The sequence below is a fragment of the Gymnodraco acuticeps genome, unplaced genomic scaffold (assembly GCF_902827175.1).
Source record: "Gymnodraco acuticeps unplaced genomic scaffold, fGymAcu1.1, whole genome shotgun sequence".
Taxonomy (NCBI): domain Eukaryota; kingdom Metazoa; phylum Chordata; class Actinopteri; order Perciformes; family Bathydraconidae; genus Gymnodraco; species Gymnodraco acuticeps.
The window spans coordinates 21,023-47,312 of record NW_022990756.1 but is presented as its reverse complement, the minus strand read 5'-3'; the positions used below and the strand labels follow the sequence as shown (position 1 = coordinate 47,312).

The 26,290-nt window shown below is 42.8% G+C and overlaps 1 protein-coding gene across 2 annotated transcripts; it reads right to left on the bottom strand.

The window, feature by feature from the left end:
* Positions 1–5,202: 5,202 nt before the first annotated feature.
* On the bottom strand, positions 5,203–22,899 carry exd2 (exonuclease 3'-5' domain containing 2). 2 transcript variants are annotated; one of them, XM_034232253.1, is made up of 10 exons: positions 22,803–22,899; positions 17,839–17,909; positions 17,276–17,736; positions 15,665–15,921; positions 15,124–15,250; positions 12,819–13,123; positions 8,727–8,833; positions 8,483–8,618; positions 6,803–7,171; positions 5,203–6,342 (listed from the first exon to the last, which is right to left on the bottom strand). In XM_034232253.1, the coding sequence occupies exons 3-10, from the start codon at positions 17,693–17,695 to the stop codon at positions 6,126–6,128; spliced, it is 1,938 nt and encodes a 645-aa protein (XP_034088144.1). In that variant the 5' UTR covers positions 17,696–17,736; positions 17,839–17,909; positions 22,803–22,899; the 3' UTR covers positions 5,203–6,125. The 2 variants fall into 2 exon arrangements, with proteins under 2 accessions (XP_034088144.1, XP_034088145.1); XM_034232254.1 differs by having other exon boundaries at positions 17,291–17,736.
* Between the last annotated feature and the right edge of the window lie 3,391 nt (positions 22,900–26,290).

The following is a 26,290-nucleotide window of genomic DNA, read 5'->3' as shown; positions in this document are numbered from 1 at the left end:
TCTTCATGTCTCTTCTACATCACATGTGTCCCCTCTTCTTCATGTCTCTTCTACATCAACATGTGTCCCCTCTTCTTCATGTCTCTTCTACATCAGCATGTTCCCCCCTCTTCTTCATGTCTCTTCTACATCAGCATGTGTCCCCTCTTCTTCATGTCTCTTCAACATCAACATGTGTCCCCTCTTCTTCATGTGTCCCCTCTTCTTCATGTCTCTCCTACATCAACATGTGTCCCCTCTTCTTCATGTCTCTTCTACATCAGCATGTGTCCCCTCTTCTTCATGTCTCTCCTACATCAACATGTGTCCCCTCTTCTTCATCAACATGTGTCCCCTCTTCTTCATGTCTCTTCTACATCAACATGTGTCCCCTCTTCTCCATGTCTCTTCTACATCAACATGTGTCCCCTCTTCTCCATGTCTCTTCTACATCAACATGTGTCCCCTCTTCTTCATGTCTCTTCTACATCAACATGTGTCCCCTCTTCTTCATGTCTCTTCTACATTAACATGTGTCCCCTCTTCTCCATGTCTCTTCTACATCAACATGTGTCCCCTCTTCTCCATGTCTCTTCTACATCAACATGTGTCCCCTCTTCTTCATGTCTCTTCTACATCAACATGTGGTCCCCCTCTTCTTCATGTCTCTTCTACATCAACATGTGTCCCCTCTTCTTCATGTCTCTTCTACATCAACATGTGTCCCCTCTTCTCCATGTCTCTTCTACATCAACATGTGTCCCCTCTTCTCCATGTCTCTTCTACATCAACATGTGTCCCCTCTTCTTCATGTCTCTTCTACATCAACATGTGTCCCCTCTTCTTCATGTCTCTTCTACATTAACATGTGTCCCCCTCTTCTTCATGTCTCTTCTACATCAACATGTGTCCCCTCTTCTTCATGTCTCTTCTACATCAACATGTGTCCCCTCTTCTCCATGTCTCTTCTACATCAACATGTGTCCCCTCTTCTCATGTCTCTTCTACATCAACATGTGTCCCCTCTTCTTCATGTCTCTTCTACATCAACATGTGTCCCCTCTTCTTCATGTCTCTTCTACTTCAACATGTGTCCCCTCTTCTTCATGTCTCTTCTACATCAACATGTGTCCCCTCTTCTTCATGTCTCTTCTACATCAGCATGTGTCCCCTCTTCTTCATGTCTCTCCTACATCAACATGTGTCCTCTCTTCTTCATGTCTCTTCTACATCAACATGTGTCCCCTCTTCTTCATGTCTCTTCTTCATCAACATGTGTCCCCTCTTCTTCATGTCTCTTCTACATCAACATGTGTCCCCTCTTCTTCATGTCTCTTCTTCATCAACATGTGTCCCCTCTTCTTCATGTCTCTTCTACATCAACATGTGTCCCCTCTTCTTCATGTCTCTTCTACATCAACATGTGTCCCCTCTTCTTCATCAACATGTGTCACCTCTTCTTCATGTCTCTTCTACATCAACATGTGTCCCCTCTTCTTCATGTCTCCTCTACATCAACATGTGTCCCCTCTTCTCCATGTCTCTTCTACATCAACATGTGTCCCCCTCTTCTTCATGTCTCTTCTACATCAACATGTGTCCCCTCTTCTTCATGTCTCTTCTACATCAACATGTGTCCCCTCTTCTTCATGTCTCTTCTACATTAACATGTGTCCCCTCTTCTTCATGTCTCTTCTACATCAACATGTGTCCCCCTCTTCTTCATGTCTCTTCTACATCAACATGTGTCCCCTCTTCTCATGTCTCTTCTACATCAACATGTGTCCCCTCTTCTTCATGTCTCTTCTACATCAACATGTGTCCCCTCTTCTTCATGTCTCCTCTACATCAACATGTGTCCCCTCTTCTCCATGTCTCTTCTACATCAACATGTGTCCCCTCTTCTTCATGTCTCTTCTACATCAACATGTGTCCCCTCTTCTTCATGTCTCTTCTACATCAACATGTGTCCCCTCTTCTTCATGTCTCTTCTACATTAACATGTGTCCCCTCTTCTTCATGTCTCTTCTACATCAACATGTGTCCCCCTCTTCTTCATGTCCTCTTCTACAATCAACATGTGTCCCCTCTTCTCCATGTCTCTTCTACATCAACATGTGTCTCCTCTTCTTCATGTCTCTTCTACATCACCATGTGTCCCCTCTTCTTCATGTCTCTTCTACATCAAACATGTGTCCCCTCTTCTTCATGTCTCTTCTACATCAAACATGTGTCCCCTCTTCTACATCAACATGTGGTCCCCTCTTCTTCATGTCTCTTCTACATCAACATGTGTCCCCTCTTCTTCATGTCTCTTCTACATCACCATGTGTCCCCTCTTCTTCCATGTCTCTTCTACATCAACATGTGTCCCCTCTTCTTCATGTCTCTTCTACATCAACATGTGTCCCCTCTTCTTCATGTCTCTTCTACATCAACATGTGTCCCCTCTTCTTCATGTCTCTTCTACATCAACATGTGTCCCCTACATCAACATGTGTCCCCTCTTCTTCATGTCATCTTCTCTCTTATCACCATGTGTTCCACTCTTCTCCCATGTCTCTTCTACATCAAGCATGTGTCCTCTCTTCTCCATGTCCTCTTGCTACATCAAACATGTGTCCCCTCTTCTTCATGTCTCTTCTACATCAACATGTGTCCCCTCTTCTTCATGTCTCTTCTACATAAAATGTGTCCCCTCTCTTCATGTCTCTTCTACATCAACATGTGTCCCCTCTTCTTCATGTCTCTTCTACATCAACATGTGTCCCCCTCTTCTCCATGTCTCTTCTACATCAACATGTGTCCCTCCTTCTTCCATGCTCTTCTACATCAACATGTGTCCCCTCTTCTTCAGTCTCTTCTAATCAACATGTGTCCCCTCTTCTTCATGTCTCTTCTACATCAACATGTGTCCCCTCTTCTTCATGTCTCTTCTACATCAACATGTGTCCCCTCTTCTTCATGTCTCTTCTACATCAACATGTGTCCCCTTCTTCTTCAGTTCCTTCTACATCAACATGTGTCCCCTCTTCCTTCATGTCTCTTCTACATCAACATGTGTCCCCTCTTCTTCATGTCTCTCTACATCAACATGTGTCCCCTCTTCTTCATGTCTCTTTCTACATCAACATGTGTCCCCTCTTCTTCATGTCTCTTCTACATCAACATGTGTCCCCTCTTCTTCATGTCTCTTCTACATCAACATGTGTCCCCTCTTCTTCATCAACATGTGCCCTCTTCTCATGTCTCTTCTACATCAACATGTGTCCCCTCTTCTTCATGTCTCTCTACATCAACATGTGTCCCCTCTTCTTCATGTCTCTTCTACATCAACATGTGTCCCCTCTTCTTCATGTCTCTTCTACATCAACATGTGTCCCCTCTTCTTCATGTCTCTTCTACATCAACATGTGTCCCCTCTTCTTCATGTCTCTTCTACATCAACATGTGTCCCCTCTTCTTCATGTCTCTTCTACATCAACATGTGTCCCCCTCTTCTTCATGGTCTCTTCTACATCAACATGTGTCCCCCTCTTCTTCCATGTCTCTTCTACCATCAACAGTGTTCTCCTCTTCTTCATGTCTCTTCTACATCAACATGTGTCCCCTCTCTTATTGTCTCTTCTACATCAACATGTGTCCCCTCTTCTTCATGTCTCTTCTACATCAACATGTGTCCCCTCTTCTCAATGTCTCTTCTACATCAACATGTGTCCCCTCTTCTTCATGTCTCTTCTTCATCAACATGTGTCCCCTCTTCTTCATGTCTCTTCTACATCAACATGTGTCCCCTCTTCTCCATGTCTCTTCTACATCAGCATGTGTCCTCTCTTCTTCATGTCTCTTCTACATCAACATGTGTCCCCTCTTCTTCATGTCTCTTCTACATCAACATGTGTCCCCTCTTCTTCATGTCTCTTCTACATCAACATGTGTCCCCTCTGTGGAAAGAGACTCTGAAAGTTTCAGGAACAAAGATTCTCTCTCTTTTTGATCAATTTCTATAAAAACCTGTCTGAAAATGAGCTGATCAGATTTTGGCCACTTTATGATGTCATAACGATGTTTTGTCTTGTGTAACCATTAGCCAATCAGCAACCAAGGTAACCCCCCCCCCCCACCTTATCACCTGAATCTCCTCCTAGAGCTCCATTGAGTTCTTTGTAACCAAATGTCTCTCAGAGGGGCGTGGGGAGGGGCTCCTTATTTTCATCTAAAGTAACAGACAGAGAATCAACTCTTTGGAAACAGGGCTGAAACAGAGGGGATTATGGGTAATGCTACAATGATCTGTTTGGTGTTTCAGCCAATCAGAGACATGTTTTGTATATCTCTGAGACCTGTGATATATTGATGAAAAACAGTATAATAGGGGACCTTTAAGTTATTTAAATGTATTTAATAGTTGACACAATTATTTTTCTTTGCAGCCCTGAGTTGGATATAATAATACATTACATTTATAAAGCGCTTTTCCTGGTGCTCAAAGCGCTTAAACACATTGCATAAACATAAAGCCCATAACTGCTTATATTAGACCCAGTTAAATGATTATATATATATATATATATATTCCACATTGTGATACGCATGCACAATGGGACATCATTCCTGTTGAAACCCTGCAGTGTACTTGCAAAACTCCTAATGCCTCTATTTTTAATGCAGAAAATGGTTGAATAAAATAGATTGAAAACAGGATTACTGACTGCATATCCAGTCTCTTTTCTTTATTTAGTCTTAATCTTAAAAAGGTAAAATCTATTGGTGGTTACTTAAGGTAGGGCAGGTAACAATGGAGAAACCAGCAATGGAGAGTGCTCTAGAATTTGAAAATACACAGCCGGAAGAAATCTGCCCCTTCCTGCAGACTTCCTTCCAGAGCCCCTCCTCCAACACACACGTACGCGCACATGACCAATGAGGGCACGAGATGAGTTTGTGCCCAGATGGAAGGCTGACAGGCAGGTAGGCCATCCAGTTACTTTAGCCGGGCCGGCTCAGATGATTGGTCGTGCTTTTTACAGCGCCACGGCTTCCACTGATGAAATATTTGTATATATTTATTGCTACCGGGATGTTAAGAGCATTCCATGGAATATAACAAAAAGAGTTTGAAGTGAATTACCTACCCTACCTTTAAATCTGATGCTCTTACATCAATCATCTAATTGTCTGAAGGAGTTTTCATGTCCAAGCAACAGCACGAGCGACAACAGATTAATACAAACAAGACTTTATTTTTTGTATCATTCACAAATTAGGAAAACAGAACAGCTTCGGGCTTTACATCCAGACAATACGACTAAAGACGAAGCAGCTGCACTTTATATTCATTCATCACGCTCCAGATCGTCCACCTTGCTACAGGCGCAGGGGGAAGTTAAGGATTACTTTACTCACATAATTAAAGTTGGCACTTTTTCTTTTTTCCACTGTAGTGTAGTTTGGATTCTGTAAATTGACGTCTGGTTTTATTGAAGATGTTCGAAGCTGCGATGAGACTCCAGTGTTTGGGATTAAGAGGTTCATTAAAACATGAACCAGAAGACGTCCCGACTGTAGAGCCTCAGCTGCACCACGATGACATCTGGAGGTTAATTGAGCAAATAAACGAGCCAACTTTGCACCCCCCCCCCCCCCCTGCATAAACTGGCACCTCGAGGAAACCCTTCTCATATCTCAGGGAGTTCATCTACTGACTTAAAACAGACAGAGTGAGAACAGAAAGCAAGGCGGAGCGTTTCATCATTTAAAGGTCATAAAGCTGCTAACCTGCAGGGGGGAGGGGAGGGAGGGGGGTTGAATTTAGGCGGGACATTAAGAGCAGGAAGCAGCTTCTTCTAAAAATCAGTGCATACATTTATAGCTATTCCCATAAATAAACCATACATTATTCATGATAAAAAGTGTCCGTTTGCAGTCACGTGATATCGATTTTTAGATTTTCTTTTTTAGTCTTAAAGTTCTTCAGGATACAACCGGCACTAAGAATAGCCGCAGATAAGAGTGTATTTACACACACACACTCCTCATGGCTGGCAACGCTTCAGTCTCGGCTGGTGGATTAGTCATTTTATCTCACTGAGAAAGAAAAGAAAAGCGATTTGGCGTGTGATACTCTCCGGACGCTGCGTTCAGGCTCAGTTGAGTTTGATGGGCAGGTCCTCTCCGTACTTGCGGAGGAACTTTCTGTGGTTGTGGTCCACGGCCCACAGCGGGGGGAGGTGTCTCGGCTGCATGGCCTTCAGGAAGTGCTGCCTCCAGCGGCGCTCCAGCTCCATGAGGCCCTGGAGACCCCGATCAGCTGACGCCCGCACCACCTTCAGACCGTGAGGCACGTACGCCTCGTTGAAGATCCTTCAGAGGAGAGAGAGAGAGAGAGAGGGGGGGGGGTCAGCGCCGGGAGTTACAACTGACAAGGGTCTTTAAAGACTGCATGTAACTGCAAAGGATATTCTTGATGTTTTATTAAAGCTCTCCTATTATACTATTTTTAAGCATATATACAAATATATCAAAAACATGTCTATGAAGTGTTTTTCTCAAAACACCAAATGGATCAGCCATTCTAGCCATGCCTCATATCCCTCTATTTCAGCCCTCTTAGAGAAGGGCTGATTCTGGGTCAGTAGCTTTAGAAAATGAATAAAACATTGCATATTGCTTAAGCAGGAGAATCCTACTCAGATGCAGCCATTTTCAAGATTGTATTCCTCTTAATAGCTTGGGTTAGGTGAAGAAATATTAGTTTGAATCCCAAATAATGTCATGGATTTAAATGAAAATCTAAACACTTGAACCCCCCATGGTTCCTGACCTGAACTCCAGCCCGGCGGCCTGCTGCAGCTGCTCCTCGGTCAGCTGCTGTTCCTCGTGGCTCTGCAGGAACCCTCTGATGACGTCCTGCAGCTCGTGCCTCCTCGGCTCCGGCAGAGCGTCTCCGGCCGTCAGCAACGCTCGGGCCGCAGAGCGAACCCTCCTCCGGTCCGAGTCCTCCAGCAGACGGACCCCCTCCTCGCAGCCCTGCGGCGCAGAGAACTCGTTGGCGAGTCGCTGCTTCAGGAAGCCGTCGTGCACGTTGGAGGCGGCGTGGCAGCAGGTGCACAGCAGCAAGATGTCGTGGGAGTTGTGGTCCTTCATCTCCGTGGGGAAGTGCCGGCGGTACTCATGAGGCACGATGTTCTTCCTGAGGGAGCAAAGACAAGTATGAAAATCTCTGGTGATAAGACACACGTTTCTTACACACCTATCGGGCCTTACATTTGTATTAAAGGTCACCTATCATGCTATTTTTAGGCAATAGCAGAGGTCTCAAGTTTATACAAATTATATAAAAAACATGTCTATGAAGTGTTTTGCTCCAAACACCAAACAGATCATTCTAGCCATGCCTCATATCCCTCTATTTCACTTCCTGTTTCTAAAGTGCTGATTTGGGTATAAAGCTTTAAAGAGGAGGGGTCTGAGCTCATGCGGGACCCGGCAGCTACTGTCTAAACTAAATGCTGCCGTGATGAAACGCCATATCATGGATTATCAAGGATTCTCTCTGAAACAGTCTGGAGCTCAAAGGCTTTCTCTCTTGCCGGTTATACCACAAGGTGAGTTCCTTTTTACTTCCTGCTTCTTCACACACATGCTCTCCAGTACAGGTTAGCTCTGAGTGTTAGCCATGCTAATGTAAACACCGACCATATTACGTCCAAAACAGTCGGGCATTGTTTCTGATAGCAACGTTTCTGATTGGGCCGTGGGTCCACATTTCAGATATTACGTCATATCGGACGCAAATCTGGATCAGCTCCGTTGTTCCCCGTTTTTAGAGATTTGGGTACGGAGGAAAAGAGAGGGGGTTTTATTTTCTGACTCTGCGTGAGTTCCCCGACACACCGGGACACATGTTGATGTAGAAAAGACATCACAAGTGCATTTTGCATGATAGGTCCCCTTTAAAATCAGAATCAGATTTATTACCAGGTAGGTACGAGGAATTTGGCTTGATGTCATGGTGCGTACATAAAAATGTACATACAAATATATAGTAAAAATATAGCAGTATTTACATAGAAATGGAATAAAATACAGCAGTAATAAAAAAACAGAAAAGAAAACTGTAATATACTGTAATGAAGAGCTGAAAGGCTAAAAACTAATGTGAAATGTGAGGATTTGCTGTTTTTACTTAACAACCCAACGCTTGTTAATTCCCTAGTCTAATCAGGGTTCGTACAGCTTTTAAAGAGTACAATTCAAGCACTTTCAAGGAGTCTTAACAAAATACTTCTAGTCCCCCAAAGTCTATTTATCCACTTTGATAGATTTCCTGCATATAGAATCACAAGCGACCCGTTTGTCGAAGTTCGTCCCTCCAGATCTCAAAACTCTGCCTTCATAGAAAGCAATATTTTCAACAAAGCATCGCACTTTGAGGATTTCTGTAACTTCTAACTTGCATGCATTTCATAGGCGCAAAAGTGTAAAGTAAACCATGAGTGACCTGATGTAGGAGTCTGCCTTCCCACAGACCACGCAGAGGTTCTCCCTGGCCGTCAGATAATAATCCTGCTGAGAGTCGGGACGTCCCGACGGCTCGAACAGCAAACGCACCACGAACGGCTCTTCACTCTGCAGCACTGAGACAGATAAATCACACGTTCAGACCCACGAACACAGAAGAGAGAAACCTGTGCTCTGAACGAATGAGAGAGATGTTTAGAGTATGCTCAGGAGTCTCCGTGTACCTCCTATTCCTTTATCTAGGTACCATTTGGCTTTCTTCTTGTCGCAGGTGCACAGCGGCTGGCCGTCAGGAGCGTGGAGGAAGCAGTTATCGTAGAGAGGAGACTTCCTGGAACACAGACAACATAAAAAAACATTAATAAAAGATGGCAAAGTGCATCATGGGAGTTTGCTCTGACAGTCAGCTTCCACAAACTGAGATCAAGATATATTTCATCTGCAGGAGAGGACTCTTTAAAGTAGAGACACTACATACTGATAAACACCTGAACATCAGCAGGAGAGGACTCTTTAAAGTAGAGACACTACATACTGATATACACCTGAACATCAGCAGGAGAGGACTCTTTAAAGTAGAGACACTACATACTGATATACACCTGAACATCTGCAGGAGAGGACTCTTTAAAGTAGAGACACTACATACTGATAAACACCTGAACATCAGCAGGAGAGGACTCTTTAAAGTAGAGACACTGCATACTGATATGCACCTGAACATCAGCAGGAGAGGACTCTTTAAAGTAGAGACACTACATACTGATATACACCTGAACATCAGCAGGAGAGGACTCTTTAAAGTAGAGACACTACATACTGATATACACCTGAACATCAACAGGAGAGGACTCTTTAAAGTAGAGACACTACATACTGATATACACCTGAACATCAGCAGGAGAGGACTCTTTAAAGTAGAGACACTACATACTGATATACACCTGAACATCAGCAGGAGAGGACTCTTTAAAGTAGAGACACTACATACTGATATACACCTGAACATCAGCAGGAGAGGACTCTTTAAAGTAGAGACACTACATACTGATATACACCTGAACATCAGCAGGAGAGGACTCTTTAAAGTAGAGACACTACATACTGATAAACACCTGAACATCAGCAGGAGAGGACTCTTTAAAGTAGAGACACTGCATACTGATATACACCTGAACATCAGCAGGAGAGGACTCTTTAAAGTAGAGACACTAAATACTGATATACACCTGAACATCAGCAGGAGAGGACTCTTTAAAGTAGAGACACTACATACTGATATACACCTGAACATCAGCAGGAGAGGACTCTTTAAAGTAGAGACACTACATACTGATATACACCTGAACATCAACAGGAGAGGACTCTTTAAAGTAGAGACACTACATACTGATATACACCTGAACATCAGCAGGAGAGGACTCTTTAAAGTAGAGACACTACATACTGATATACACCTGAACATCAACAGGAGAGGACTCTTTAAAGTAGAGACACTACATACTGATATACACCTGAACATCAGCAGGAGAGGACTCTTTAAAGTAGAGACACTACATACTGATATACACCTGAACATCAACAGGAGAGGACTCTTTAAAGTAGAGACACTACATACTGATATACACCTGAACATCAGCAGGAGAGGACTCTTTAAAGTAGAGACACTACATACTGATATACACCTGAACATCAGCAGGAGAGGACTCTTTAAAGTAGAGACACTACATACTGATATACACCTGAACATCAGCAGGAGAGGACTCTTTAAAGTAGAGACACTACATACTGATATACACCTGAACATCAGCAGGAGAGGACTCTTTAAAGTAGAGACACTACATACTGATAAACACCTGAACATCAGCAGGAGAGGACTCTTTAAAGTAGAGACACTGCATACTGATATACACCTGAACATCAGCAGGAGAGGACTCTTTAAAGTAGAGACACTAAATACTGATATACACCTGAACATCAGCAGGAGAGGACTCTTTAAAGTAGAGACACTACATACTGATATACACCTGAACATCAACAGGAGAGGACTCTTTAAAGTAGAGACACTACATACTGATATACACCTGAACATCAGCAGGAGAGGACTCTTTAAAGTAGAGACACTACATACTGATATACACCTGAACATCAACAGGAGAGGACTCTTTAAAGTAGAGACACTACATACTGATATACACCTGAACATCAGCAGGAGAGGACTCTTTAAAGTAGAGACACTACATACTGATATACACCTGAACATCAGCAGGAGAGGACTCTTTAAAGTAGAGACACTACATACTGATATACACCTGAACATCAGCAGGAGAGGACTCTTTAAAGTAGAGACACTACATACTGATATACACCTGAACATCAGCAGGAGAGGACTCTTTAAAGTAGAGACACTACATACTGATATACACCTGAACATCAGCAGGAGAGCACTCTTTAAAATAGAGACACTACATACTGATATACACCTGAACATCAGCAGGAGAGGACTCTTTAAAGTAGAGACACTACATACTGATATACACCTGAACATCAGCAGGAGAGCACTCTTTAAAATAGAGACACTACATACTGATATACACCTGAACATCAGCAAGAGAGGACTCTTTAAAGTAGAGACACTGCATACTGATATACACCTGAACATCATTAGGAGAGGACTCTTTAAAGTAGAGACACTGCATACTGATATATACCTGAGAATGAGCAGGGCCCCTTTAACTTGAACTCCCTTCTCTAAAACAAGAGGCCTCGTAGGTAAAGCTGGTAAAACACCAAAGCGGATCACGTTAAAGATCAGTGTTTTTCCCCCGATGTAGTCTATCTGCCGCGGGATACGACAACATTACAGGAGACCAGGGAAAGTGTTAACTTCATTAAAATAACACGTTTCTCTGCGTAAAAACAACAACATATATTACATGTACATTTTGCTGTATGATGTCCTTTTGTTGTTTATGTTTTTATTAGGGCCGGGACTCGATTAAAAAAATGAATCTAATTAATTAGAGGCTTTGTAATTAATTAATCGAAATTAATCGCATTTTTAATCACATAAATATTTGACCTGAGAACAGTGAGAAGCAATTTTTTTCACATGGATTTTAGTATACCATTAGGCGCATTCACACCGCAGTACTTTTCCCACAAAGGTTCATGGGAACTCTTTGAACCTGGGGGTGGATTAGGCAAATGAAGCCGCTGACGTCACTTCTTCTTCTTCTGCTTTGGGTTTACTGGCAGGCCGCAAACCACTTCACGGCGTATACTGCCGCCCAAAGTCCCCGGCCGGAAGTCCCCGGAGTTGGGGACTGGCTTCAGTAGAAGCTGCTGGGAGTCCCAGCAGCTTCTACTGAAGCCTTCCGAGTAAATCGCCAGAACGCCGACACCTCCTCATCTCCACCGCTCCCATGTTTTATTTTGTGTTGCCATAAGTTAGTCTCTCTGCGTTTCTGCGCTGGGCTAATGCTAATAATGCTAATGCGAGGATAATAAAATGGCGGCTTCACAAAACTTTTTGGGAGTTTACGGGGCGTGGTTTGCAATCCGCCCAGCCAATCAGAAATATAGCTCTTTTCTCACAAGAGAGCCGCACGAAAGTCCCTGCTCTCTAGCAGCTCTCTGCTCTCTAGCAGGGACTTTCGTGGGGGTAAAAAGGTTCTCATGAACTAATTTTAGTACCGGCTCTTTTTGGTGTGAACGCGATAAAAGAGGCTAACGTCCACGCTAGCTGCTATATGTTTTGCATTGAGGTGATACTTGAGGCTTGATGTGCTGCGGTGATATGCGAATTCCTTTTTGCATAATTTGCACACAACCGTGCTCTTATCGACGCTTCCACCCGTCCGTTTTTTAAAACAACATTTCCCACTGTTGTTCACTGTGGTTTGTTGTTGTCTGAAGTCATGAACGTTAGTTGGTGCTCCAGTATAATCGGTACGCCTGAAACTCATCCAGTGAGAAACGTTCCTCGGTGCAAAAATAAGTGCGATTAAAATGCGGTCATTTTTTTAACGCGTTAATTTTTTTGTAATTAATTAATCTTAATTAACGCGTTAAAGTCCCGGCCCTAGTTTTTATGTCTTCTTGTGGAACCTACTGCTGCAGGTCTCCCTTGAAAAAGAGATCATTGATCTCAATGGGATTTTACCTGATAAATAAAGGTTTTGAATTGAATTGACATAGGTCTAAAATACACAGAGCTGAAATGTTAAACAAAAACAAAAAAAATCACAGAAAATCAGCAGAAAAGAATGCATTAAAACAGTTTCATCTGTGAGATTTGTCCCCCCCCCCCTCACCTGGCGGAGTAGCCCACACCCAGCGGTTTCCTCTTGTTGTTCTTCCGGGGGTCTGGGACTTGCTGATCTCCAGACTCCGGGCTTTCAAAAGTGGGCGTTGTCCGCGTCCTCCTCCTCTTCTCTCCTTCCTTATCCTCAGAGTCTCCTCGGCCCCTGAAGGACACGTCCAGCAGACCCTGGCAGCGAGACGCCAGCTCAGAGTACGAGCTCTCGCTGGAGCACTGGAGTCCCGATGCAGAGTCCAGGCCCAGGAGGTGCAGGAAGAGAGCGATGGACACCTGGGCGTCCCGCGCAGCGTACGTTATCTACAGGGGAACATGGAGGAAACGTTAGAGAACCAAAGGAGCAGTATCAAGATCTCCGATTCATATAGGGTCAGGCTATGCCAAAGTGAACATGTGGCTATGGGAGAGATTTCGCTAAGTTTCAACCATGGAAACTTTTCTCGTGGGATTGGACATGGAGAAAGAGTGAAATTGTTAATACTGAGCAGAAATAGAGCGCCACAGTGACGCGCCCTAAAACCCGGAAGTAAGTTAGCATTTTACCACTTCTGGTTCCTTCGCCAAAAAGCAATGCAAGTTCTCCAGAGGATTTAGGAAAATATCTGGAAATCAGGTCTGTGGTTGAGACACATTGAAGCGACGGATCACGTTTTGTTCTACGACATTAAATCATCAGCAGTGACCCCACTGGTGATTTCTGAAGAGTTGACGTGTCTGAGAAACGATGGTTGTTACCAAGCGGATGAATAGGACTGCAGAAGTTGTCGAGGCCGTTGTACGCCATTACGCCGAACACGTAAACACTCCCGCTATCAAGAGTTCTAACCGGTTACCTTGGCGACACACTTTACCTCACATTGACTAAATACAGTATTGATTGTCCTTCCTCCTTATCTTCCAACCATTTGGACGCAGACTTGCATTTCCCCATAACGATGTTGCTTAGCAACCGGCGTAAACGGACCTTCGCGCTATCAAGCAGTGAGCGTGCGATGTCCTGTTCAGATGACGTCAAACCCAACGGGATGCCATCAATAAACTACACAGAATCACACTACACACTAGGGATCGACCGATATGGCTTTTTCAAGGCCGATACCGATTATTAGTAATCAAGGAGACCGATAACCAATATTTGGAACCGATATACATTTGCAGTAAAAAAAAAATCTTGGTGTCAAAATGTCGAATAACACAAACTCCAACAACTTCTTTGAAATGCATTTAAGCATATATTATGTTTAATGAACTTTTAAACATCTTACAACTGGTTTCCTCTCTGTGCCCTTTTCTTTAGTGCAGCCATCTGCAATGAGTTAGAGAGACAAGAAGTGGGGCTGCAGGCTGACACGCTTAACTAACAAGAATGCTTAATTTATTAGATCTGTCTATCTAGCATAACATCCCAATAAGCTGCTAGCAACTGCAAAACACTAGTGCTAGCTAATGTTTTGCAAACTATTAAAAGTGAGGCTATTACAGTAGACCTAACGTTAGTCTAGTAGCCTCACTTCTAATATGTTGCTAAACATTTGCTAGATACATGTTGGCTAGCTAATGAGCTTCACATAACCTGAAAAACTGCAAGGCTCCACTCGCAGCCCCTCCGCACCACAGTTACTCCGCTGCGAGACGCTGCACGCACCCCCAACTCTGACTGACTTCCCGCGTCCCTGTGTAACTGGGAAACTGATAGGTTTGGATCATAAGATCGTGTTTTTGCAACTTCAGCATAGGGGATAGGGATGTTTATTGAACTTCGGTTTAACACATGTTGGCTCTGCCGCTCAGCGCTGCTGCTTGCTTCAGTCTGTGTCTGCGTTCTTTCGCACCTGCCTGTAATCTGAGAAGGTCCCGCCTCTCTGGCTCCCGCCCGGAAATCTTCAGTAATAGCCTATCAGATAGCGCTGTGGGCGGGACATTGCTCGTGTTCAGAGTGGTGACTGCAGCCAGAGAAACGGCCGCATCAGAGCCAAAGTTTTATCGGCAATTTGATAAAAGAAAGGCCAAGCCGATTATCGGACGACCCCTACTACACACCTACGCAATGATTACATTCAGGCACACTGTAGAATACAACCTCTTTGGACCATTTATATACTTATTGACAACAAGCTACAAAGTGTAATACCTAGTAGTTTCATACTCCTGTCCATCACCTTATGTTGTCTATAAAGGAAATACATTGCTTTCTAGAACCAGGAGCACCTGAATCTGTTTCCCCCACAGCATCCTGAAGCGTTCCCTAAAGCAGCTGTAAGACATGAGATGTTGAGCGGTCTGATTGAAAGGATCTGTACCTGCTGCAGCGTCAGTCTCTCTGCCTCCCAGTCGCTGCAGCGCAGCTCCAGAGATTTATCCAGAGACACGTTCAGCAGATCCTCCGCCAGAGACTTCAGACTCAGGCCGTTGCTCACCGTCACCTGCCTGGAACCACACACAGGGTTTAAGAGGATCATTACAAACAACAAAGAAAAGTATTTGGATTTCTGAAAGGTCCTGACACAAAGACTTTTATCAGATGTCAGATTGGAGCACTGTTCTGCAATGTTTTTTTGCCGTGTTTGTGCTGGACTTCTTGTCGCTTACGCAGAGCGGTCTGCAAAATAAGCCACTCTGATTGGCTGTTGAGCTTAAGCATGTGGATGTGAAGAGAAACCGAGAGGAAAACAAACTAGTAACTAAATCAGGAGGGCACACATACTCTCTTTTCATATTCATCTACTAAAACATGAAATGATAGGTAATGGGGGAAACTGGTGTAAAAATGGTTGACAACCTGCACTGCGTTTTAACGTTCATAAAAACGGTTAGTTCATCTACATTTCCCTTTTTGAATACCTCTGTCTTAAGGCGAGGTATCTCAGGTCCACCGTGCAGCTCAGCGACAGCCCGTAGTCTCGCGTCAGACGTTTGCCATCTTCATAGCAGCCGACGCCGACTTTTAATACGTGGGGGTCTCTGAGGACCTCCATCAGGCTGAGAGGGAAGCTCTGCTGCCCGCTGCGAAACGCCAGCAGCCTCACGAGGACGCACAGACCGGAGTACGTGGCCATCTGCAGCAGAGACACCGAGGTGGAGCGGCCCTTCACCGACACCTGGGGCAGGAAGAGGAAGACAGGTCAGAGAAATACCAGGAGCGCTGTGATTGTGAAGTGTGTACGGTGTTTACAAATCAAATCCATCTGATTATATAATATGAAGATAGTAGAATACAACGTGTTGGATATGTCTGCAGATACACAATACTTGATTCAGATATTTTAACAAACATTTCATTTGAGATATTTCATTTTATATTCCACTCCCTACACGCTTAGTGTAAATAATATCCTGCTTTACCGTAGGGCTGTCCAGAATACCATTTTTCGGGCTCCGGGTATTCGGCAGTAATCAGCAGCGAATATTCGTTGCAGTTGTATGTCTTAAGTGTAATTTGGTTTGGCTTCCTATTTATGGACATGCTTTTATTTTGAAGGAGAGGTAGTGCTGTTGACAGGAAGTTGTTGTTGCTATGGAAACAACGTGACGGAGAAAAATAATATCTACATATAAAGACGGAGAAAGTAAACAATAACGTTTATGGTTAAGTGTTAGCCCCCTCCGAAGAGGCACAAGCTCTGACGTTGATATTGGAGAGTTCAATAAATTCAATTTGAAAAAAAAAACGAATAGTATATATATATATATATATATATATGAATATTCGGATACAGCCCTACTTTACAGTGTGTCTAAAGCCCTTTAATAGAGTTTAGAGATGTTTTTTCTTCACAGTTTACCGTTCTACTTTTCAATGCTGCTTTAATTCTATTTTGAGATGTTTAAAATTCTAGTATTGTTTATTTCTACTCTTTAATGTCTACTTATGTGCAATGCCTCGTTTAGTTGTTTTTTATGCTGCTGCAACGCAAACATTTCCCGATATGGGATCAATAAAGTACCTCGCTCTTCAATACAGTGTTGATTAATTGTACAGCTCTGTTAAAGATAGGTAGGTAAGAATGGAGAAACCAGCTCGAATGTGAAAGTACGCAGCCGAAATAAATCTGCCCCTTCCTTCAGACTTCCCCACAGAGCCCCTCCTCCAACGCACACATGACCAATGAGGGCACGAGATGAGTTTGTGCACAGATGGAAGGCTGACAGGCAGGTAGGCCATCCAGTTACTTTAGCCGGCTCAGATGATTGGTCGTGCTTTTTACAGCGCCACAGCTTCCATTGATGACATTTTTCTATGTATTTATTGTCAAAGCATTTAATGTATTCATTGCCATCGAGATGTTAAGAGCATTCCATGGAATATAACAAGTGTTTCTGAAGTGAATTACCTATCCCACCTTTAAGTAAACCATATTTTAACAGCCCTAATGCAGAGTACATTGCTGAATAACTCAGGGTGGATTTTTCCCTTTTCATAAATCAAAAAACATGCAAAAAGTTTGTTCTCACGCCGTCGGCCTTTACCCATTCACAGTCGAGCCCCAGAACAGGAAACCCCGTCAGCTCCTTCTGCATCAGCGGCCAGATCTGCAGCCACTCCTCCTCCGAGCTCACAGTCACCGGATTCACCGTCAGCAGCTGCTCGGAGGACGGGATCCTGAAGGGGTCGGTCGGCTGCGTGGTCTGATTCTCCACTGCCTTGAACTCCTCCTCTGGAGGATGTTGGGGGGGCGGTGGGGGGGTGTTTAGAGTCTCCACAGCCTTAATTTCCTTCTCTGCAGGACAGAGAGGCTCCACAGGATCGGCCACCTTCTGGACGGAAGGCAGCCTCCTCCTCTTTGTGCGGTAAACTCTCCATACGAGCAGACCCCCTAAAGTCACCCCTAATACGGTTGTTATGACAGCGGTTAAAGGTCCGCGGTGAGACATGTTGACGTGTAGAGATCCTCCTCTGGCTGAAAAGTGGAAACCTAGAGTGAGAAAACAAACAAAATTGGTAAGCAACTTTTTAGATGTGCCAATCTGACCATTAATGGGTGTTGTTAACAAAAAAATAGTGATTGATGTTTCACCTTTCCTGTGTCAGTGGGATCCCATGTAAACTTGGCTCTGTTTCTGTGATCTGGACAGGCACTGCATCTCTCTGAAACAAGTGAACAGCAGACATTTTTATATCACATATTTGCAGGGTTTAAAAAACACAGGTCTGCAAACAACCTGACCCTTGCAGCCTCGTCCCTCTGGCACCTCTATAATGCAGGTCTATACCTGTATTCCAACGCATGTGTGTAATTGTACTGTAGTTCCTGTAATGTGTGTGTATTCAAACATGTATATAATCCAAGAAGAAAACTTAAATTCCCCAAGGGGATCAATAAAGGTTTATCTTCAAATTGTCTTCCATCAGGTCACAGAATTTGATAGAGGACAGAATTAAGTGTAACACCGGTCAAGTCAGCCACTCCGTTATGTTAGTTTAAAACAGGGTTGCCAACTCTCACGCATCTGGCGTGTGACACACGCTTTCACTCTCAATCTCACGCTCTCAAAACTATTCTCACGCCAAAAACAAGAATACCGAAGACTAGAAACGGTTTTGAAAACTTTTGTCACGTAGTGATCGTCTTCTCAATAGAACATCTTTGATAATGTCTTCTGGCCAATCAGAATCAAGATAACGGCGTGGTGTTGTTGCAGGAAGTCCCGACGGAGAATACTTTTGCTCTAGTACATCTCTATATACATCGATACAACATTACGTGTTGATAGAAATCAACACGTAATGAAATAAGACCCCACGGTTTGATGATTGATAGGTGTGTGGGCTGTCTTCATTTTGACACACAGAACAATGGGGGCTATCCACCCTTATCCACAAAGTAAAGTAACTCACAGCCTCTTCCCTCTTCTCTCTGTGAGGAGCAGCAGGTTCAGCTTTCAGAACAAAGTAACACAAAATGTAAATGGAATTCATTTTTTTTTTTTTTAATATGTCGTGTAGTAATAGATGTATTTATTTCTCTTCTCAAGAGAGTACCAGAATGTGTATTTTATGTTAGTATTTCAAAAAAATCTCCTGGGGGAGAATCCCCCAGACCCCCCTGCAGGGGTTGGGTTTTCAGCAGGTCAACTCTTTCACCTGTGGGGAAGTTGCAGGATTGGGTCCAGGTTGCCCTTTTTATTTACTACAAGACAAATGTGCCTTTTTATTTCATAGTTCAATTTGGATTGAGACAGGGAAATAATCTAACCCTCACGCGTGGCGTTTCACTGTCAAGGGGAGCGTGTAATTACATTGCAAATACTGACTTGAGCCCCACCACTGTATGGGTTAGCCCTACCAGGTGCATTCACACCGCAGTACTTTTCCCACAAAGGTTCATGAGAATGTAGGCCGCAAACCACTTCACGGCGTATACTGCCGCCCAAAGTCCCCGGCCGGAAGTCCCCGGAGTTGGGGACTGGCTTCAGTAGAAGCTGCTGGGACTCCCAGCAGCTTCTACTGAAGCCTTCCGAGTAAATCGCCAGAACGCCGACACCTCCTCATCTCCACCGCTCCCATGTTTTATTTTGTGTTGCCATAAATTAGTCTCTCAGCCTTTCTGCCCTGGGCTAATGCTAATGCTAATGCGAGGATAATAAAATGGCGGCTTCACAAAACTTTTTGGGAGTTTTACGGGGCGTGGTTTGCAATCCGCCCAGCCAATCAGAAATATAGCTCTTTTCTCACAAGAGAGCCGTACGAAAGTCCCTGCTCTCTAGCAGCCCCTGTATGGGGGTTATTCCCTATCTTTATTCAAGAGCGTGGTATTTAAATTTGAGAGCATACTTTATGTATTTATTTCCCTCAAACCCTGTCCTCGCACTCAAATAGTGCCTGCTTGCACTTAGATGTGCTCTGCTTGTGCTCAAACTGTACGCTTGCACTCAGATATATTGCTGTTTACAGATTTGTTCTGCTCTCAGATTTATTCTGTGCGCGCTCGAAACTTTTGTGCAACAATCCTGTCAAAATCCCTCAACCAATAGGAGGCCAGGTGTCCTTGCGGGTGCGTTCGCTTTACTTATTACAGCGTTCCGTAAGGGCGGTTACTCTTTGGTTTATAAACTCCCGCCCTCCACGGCTTTATAACATAGCATGTACTTCACTTGTTTGATTTACAACTTTTTTGGGGGGGGGGAAGCACAGTTAGTATATATATACCAGCACCTTACATAATAGCTACGTTCAGTGGCGGACTGGGACTAAAAATCAGCCCGGGAATCTCGACCGGCCCTCGTTATCGCTAGTAAATTGTCAACGGGGGGAGGGGGGATTGCTAGTGAATTTTCCGACCGGCCCACTTCTTCCTCCAGACTGTTGTTCTGCTCCAGCACTGTTGTGCTACGGCTTGGTTCGGCCCGACGCGAAGCGGAGTGTCGACAACCCCATATTGTATAGATAATAGATATTCGTATATCACGGCCTGAAGTGAGCAATTGCATTTATAAAACGGTTACCACGTGTGGCTGGCAATGTGAAAGAAAAATACACACTCCAATTTAAATAGTTTTTATTATTAAATAATGATGTTCAAAATACAAGCGGCCGAGATGGGTTTTCTCCGCAGGGTGGCTGGTGTCTCCCTTAGGGATAAGGTGAGAAGTTCGGTCATCAGGGAGGGACTCGGAGTTGAGCCGCTCCTCCTTCGCGTCGAAAGGAGCCAGTTGAGGTGGTTCGGGCACCTAGTTAGGATGCCACCTGGGCGCCTCCCTAGGGAGGTGTTCCAGGCACGTCCAGCTGGGAAGAGACCAAGGGGTAGACCTAGGACCAGGTGGAGGGATTATATCTCTTCGCTGGCCTGGGAGCGCCTTGGGATCCCCCAGTCAGAGCTGGTTGATGTCGCCAGGGAAAAGAAAGTTTGGGGCTCTCTGCTGGAACTGCTACCCCCGCGACCCGACCACGGATAAGCGGAAGAAGATGGATGGATGGATGGATGGATGTTCAAAATAAAATAGTCCCTCCGTTGCCTTCTGCACAAAACATAGTGCAGGTGGTTGCTATGCAACAACAATAACAGCTAGAGAACATATTAGACGTCGTTTAGGTGCTTTTTTTTCCTGGAGATAGGCACTTCTCAATCCACTCCTCCATAGTAAGGCCACCCCGGAGGTCGAAGTTAACCTTAAATGTTTCCATCTTAAGCTTTGTTAGTTAGCCTAGTTAGTTAGTTTCATAACGGACGTAATGTAACAGTTGTAACGGTTCTCAGACGCGGAGGGATACTGATTTGTGAAAAGTAACTACAATTATACCCGGGATATACGCTCATTATATCACGGCTAAGAAACATCAGATTGCTTGATTTGACTTTTATAAACATATACTAACTGTGCTTACCCACCCCCCCCCCCCCCCCCACAAAAAAAGCCGCGGAGGGCGAGTTTATAAACCAAAGAGTAACCTTTATAAACCAAAGAGTAACCGCCCTTACGGGACGCTGTAATAAGTAAAGCGAACGCATCCGCAAGGACACCTGGCCTCCTATTGGTTGAGGGATTTTGACAGGATTGTTGCACAAAAGTTTCGAGCGCGCACAGAATAAATCTGAGAGCAGAACAAATCTGTAAACAGCAATATATCTGAGTGCAAGCGTACAGTTTGAGCACAAGCAGAGCACATCTAAGTGCAAGCAGGCACTATTTGAGTGCGAGGACAGGGTTTGAGGGAAATAAATACATAAAGTATGCTCTCAAATTTAAATACCACGCTCTTGAATAAAGATAGGGAATAACCCCCATACCCCTGCTCTCTAGCAGGGAATTTCGTGGGTGTAAAAAGGTTCTCATGAACTAATTTTAGTACCGGCTCTTTTTGGTGTGAACGCGACAAGTTCTCATGAACCTTTGTGGGAAAAGTACTGCGGTGTGAAAGCGCCTATTGATTACCCAACAAAAATACTCTGGAGCCGCAACTGCCGACCCGTATTGCGCATGCGCAGATCTAAGATCCAGTCGAAATTATAAAAAAAGTAAAAGTCTGCTGCTTATTGTTCTACTAGGCCAAAATAGAGTCAAAGAGTATATGAGAGAGAGAGTGTGTTAATTAATATATTTGGCAGTTTGGAGTAAGTCTGTAGATTTGTGTGTGTGTGTTTCATGTATAGGCCTATCACGATAATTAATTTTGTTGGATACATTTTCCCGGAAATTATTGAAATTATTGTATGACCATTTTAGACCACGGACATAATAATATATAATAATAATTCAAGTACATCCTTTCAAACTGCTAGTCTCATCCTCATGTAAATGGCAATTTATCGAGTTCATTTTTTATTTATCGTACGATAAGTCAATGAATTGCTTATCGCGACAGGCACATAATAAAACAGTGGAAACAAACATGTTTGACTTTCATTAGTGAATGAAACTGTGTGTCCTTTATAGTCTGGGTCCAATATTGTGTATTTGTATATATTGTATATATATCCTGTATATATGCTAAGGTCCCGCAACTGACACGATAGCAGTCATTTTGTGCGCATATGTGTAATTAAACCCATGACATCAGAATCTCACTCCAGCCAGGTACCCAAAGTTGGCAACCCTGGTTTAAAAGCAGAATATGGACATTACAACCCTTTAAACTGGAAATGTAGCTGCTTCGTGACTCAGTTGTCGAGTTCATTCGAGTTTAAATAGTTAATGTAAACTGCTAACATACGACCGTTAGTGAACGTTTGTCAGCTAGCATTAGCAACACAAACTCTGCTAGCTGTTAGCCGCGGCAAACCAGCATTTAAAACATATTACAATATCAGCTCAAATTGACATGAATATGAAGTCAACATGTATAAAGATTAGTGTTCGTCAATATCCTGGATGGTTTTTCTCATGAAATCTAAGTTAAACCACCGTTAGCATCTGGTTAGCCAACGTAAGCTAGCCGGTTATCTTGCTAACTTCAGCTGCGTTGTTAGGCTGAATTTGATATGTTTCTGCCTAGCAACAGAGCTGCATTTCTGTGAACTAGTAGATGAAGTTTGATTCTTACCTTTACGTTTTTAACCAACACAACTCCAGTTTCACACACATGTTCTCCTGCATTTCTGTGCTAAACTGATGCATGTCTTCCGTGCTGTTTTTATAAGGACGCGGCGATGCAGCCAGCGCCCCCTGCTGGAGGGAGGGAACTACAACAGGGACATAAATAAAAATCACCAAATAGCCAATAAAATATTTGGTAAAAAGTAAAAAAAAAAAATCTAAATAGCAGTCTTTATCTCTTTATATTTACCTGGCTCTTTGTGTTTTTTTTAACATTAACACCTATTGTTTCTCTCTTGATTTTAAGTATAATGTTTTCCTCAATTGTTAGTTTTCCCACCGTTGTTTATTGAATTATATCCTTTAAATGTATATTTAAGTAATTCCATATATTTTTAAATGTTCTTGTGCTAAATAAAAAAATGAATGACTTGCACCTATGCAAAAAAACATGTTTCCCGCATTCCAACATGGTTTCTATACATTGGCAAGTTTAGGTGTATTTATTTTAACACTTTTTGACATTACGTGGGAGTTCTGGATAAAAATAGTCCAAAAAGAATAAATACAATTATAATTCTGCAGGGTGAAATGTTTGTATTTAAAGCTCAATCAAGAAAAAAATGTGCTTCAGTGGAATGACTAAATATGCTCTACCTTATGCTTCTAAATAATTTGTTGTAGTTTAAATACATTTATTTGAAATACTAAAGTGTGTGTTATCCATGTGATCATCCTGCAGCCATCATGCACTTCTTTTATATGGATTATTTGACTATATCTAAAAATATGCCAGTTATGTCTGCCAACCCAAGGAGAGCCACTTTCACACCAAGTACTTTGCCGTACTTAGTGAAAGCGGATTTAAATGTTTTGTTATAAAAGGGTATTAGAATAAAAAAGTTATTTGTAATTTATTACATTACATGTTGCTTGTTAGACGCTTTTATCCGAAGCGACTTACATACTCAATACTGTGGACAATCCCCACAGGAGCAATTTGGGGTGAAGTGTCTCAGGGACACAACGACATGCTGACTGCAGTGGGGTTTGAACCTCTGCTCCCCTGATCCCAACACCAACGCACTAGTCCACTGCGCCACACGCCTATATAGACATTTTTATTCATTGGGATAAACCCCTTGAGATGCACCATCTCGTTTTCAAGGGGTCCCGACAATAGCAACAACTTACAGACATACATAAACAAAAAGACAAAATGCAAAACACGACACACAAGACAAACCACATACAGTCTGTTAAGTGAAATTCAAGCAATGCATACAATCATTACAATTTGAGACAGTCGAGCAAATCAGTTTCATCAATATCAGTTATAACAAGTACAGACCAGTTGAAAGTGAGATGATAATGCATGTTTAAATAAACCCAATGATGCAAGAGATCTAATAGCAGCAGGTAAAGTATTCCAGTCAGTTGGGGCTTTGAACACGAACGCTCTTCTGCCAATACATTTTTGCAGAGGGGACAGAGAAATAAATCTGAACAGAATGTCTAACTTGATGATTTGGTGAGTAGGGTACAAAATACTGCTTTAAATAAGGGGGATAGTTCAGATACATGCATTTAAATATCAGCTGAAGCCAATGCGTGTGTCTTCTTACATTTAAAGAAGGCCATTTAAGTTGGTTATACATTGTGCAGTGATGTGTACGAAAAGGACAACCAAGAACAAATCTGCATAGTCTGTTGTAGGCTATGTTGAGTGGAGCAAGATCTGATTTATGTGCATTTTGGTAGACAACATCACAATAGTCCATAATCGGAAGAATAAGTTGAGAAGCAATTCTCTTTCGGACACTGAGCGTAAAACAATTGCGAGAGCGGTGTAAAACACCGATTCCGTAATTGACTTTTTGTATTACATGCTTTATATGTAGTTTAAATGAAAGTTCAGAGTCTAGCCATACACCAAGATATTTAAAGCTATCAACTTTATGCAGAGAAGTGCCATCCTTACATGTTATTACTACATTAGGTTTGGATCTGAGCTTCTGCCTGGTACCAAAGACCATGGTATAAGATTTTGTTTTGTTAAGCAGTAGTTTATTGTGTGATAGCCAGTCCTGTAAGATATTAAAATCCGATTGAAGAGAGATCTGAATTTGTGAAAAATCTGATTTGGATGTATATATGACAGTGTCATCAGCATAAAGGTGAGTACAACAATTAATGAGACAAGAAGATAAATCATTTATGTAAATAGAAGAGAAGTGGGCCCAGAGTTGATCCTTGGGGTACACCCTTTTGTTGGATCAACATTCCATTAACAACCACACATTGCTTTCCACTGTGAAGGTACGAGTTAAACCATAACACTATTATTAGAAAGGCCAATGCCGTGAAGTTTATCCAAGAGCAGATATCGATCAACGAAATCAAAGGCTTTTGTCAAGTCAATAAAAATGGCACCTGTGAGTTCACCATCATCTGCAGCAGAGTACAAGTCATTCCTACATCTAAGTAGGGCAGTTGTTGTGGAGTGATTAGGCCTGAAACCAAATTGAACCGGAGATAACATATTATAAGTATTGAGATAATGTGACAGTTGATTATAAATTATTTTCTCCAAAACTTTGGAAATAGAGCAGATTATAGAGATTGGTCTATAATTATTTGTATCAATTAAATCACCACCTTTATGCAGTGGAATGATGCGTGCACATTTCCAAATAGTCGGCAACTCACAGGTGGACAAAGACAGGTTGAACAAATCAGCAAGTGGGTACATGAGAATATGGGACGCCAATTTTATGAAGCTGTTTTCTATACCATCGAGTCCTGCACTGCCATCCACTTTTAATTCAGTGATAGCTGTAACGGAATATTTTAGTCTGATGTCTTTGTGTTCTTAGCTGTCCTGAGAAACTTTACATGACCCAGGTTTTATGGGTTCTCTTTTCCTGTGTGGGGGAAGGGTTTACTGCCTGATGCCTTTACGAGACAAAGCATCTTTGTTTGTTCATCTGGAATCGATTGGGGTAAAGGCCCGCGTTTCTAGGCTCCGCCCCCTCTCAGAGACCAGGTTCGAGCGGTTCCGTCTTTGTGTGGGCAGAGTTAATTTGGCAGCTTGCATTCAACAGTGCGAGTTGCTTTGTTAATCCTCCGGCCGTTTTGTCTCTCAATAAATATCAGTGTATTGCCTAAGGCGAATCCAGTTTCCCTCATTTCAAGAACATTGGCTCAACATTGCTACAAAGAAGTTTTCCATATCAATAGCATTATGAACTTCGTGTGGTAGAATCTTCTTAAAAGAAAAATAACTGTTGCAGTATGAGTTACTATTAGAAATACCAGTCATCAAATAGGAGTCAGATAGTAGTGTGGAACATACATTAGCGAAATGCTGATTAAATATTTGGGCAATGGATAATGGGTCATGAATTATTGTATCAGCAGTTCTTATTTTATTAATAGAATGTTTACTTGATTTATTTAAAATAATTTTAGTCCATTTATTGTGTGATGAATATA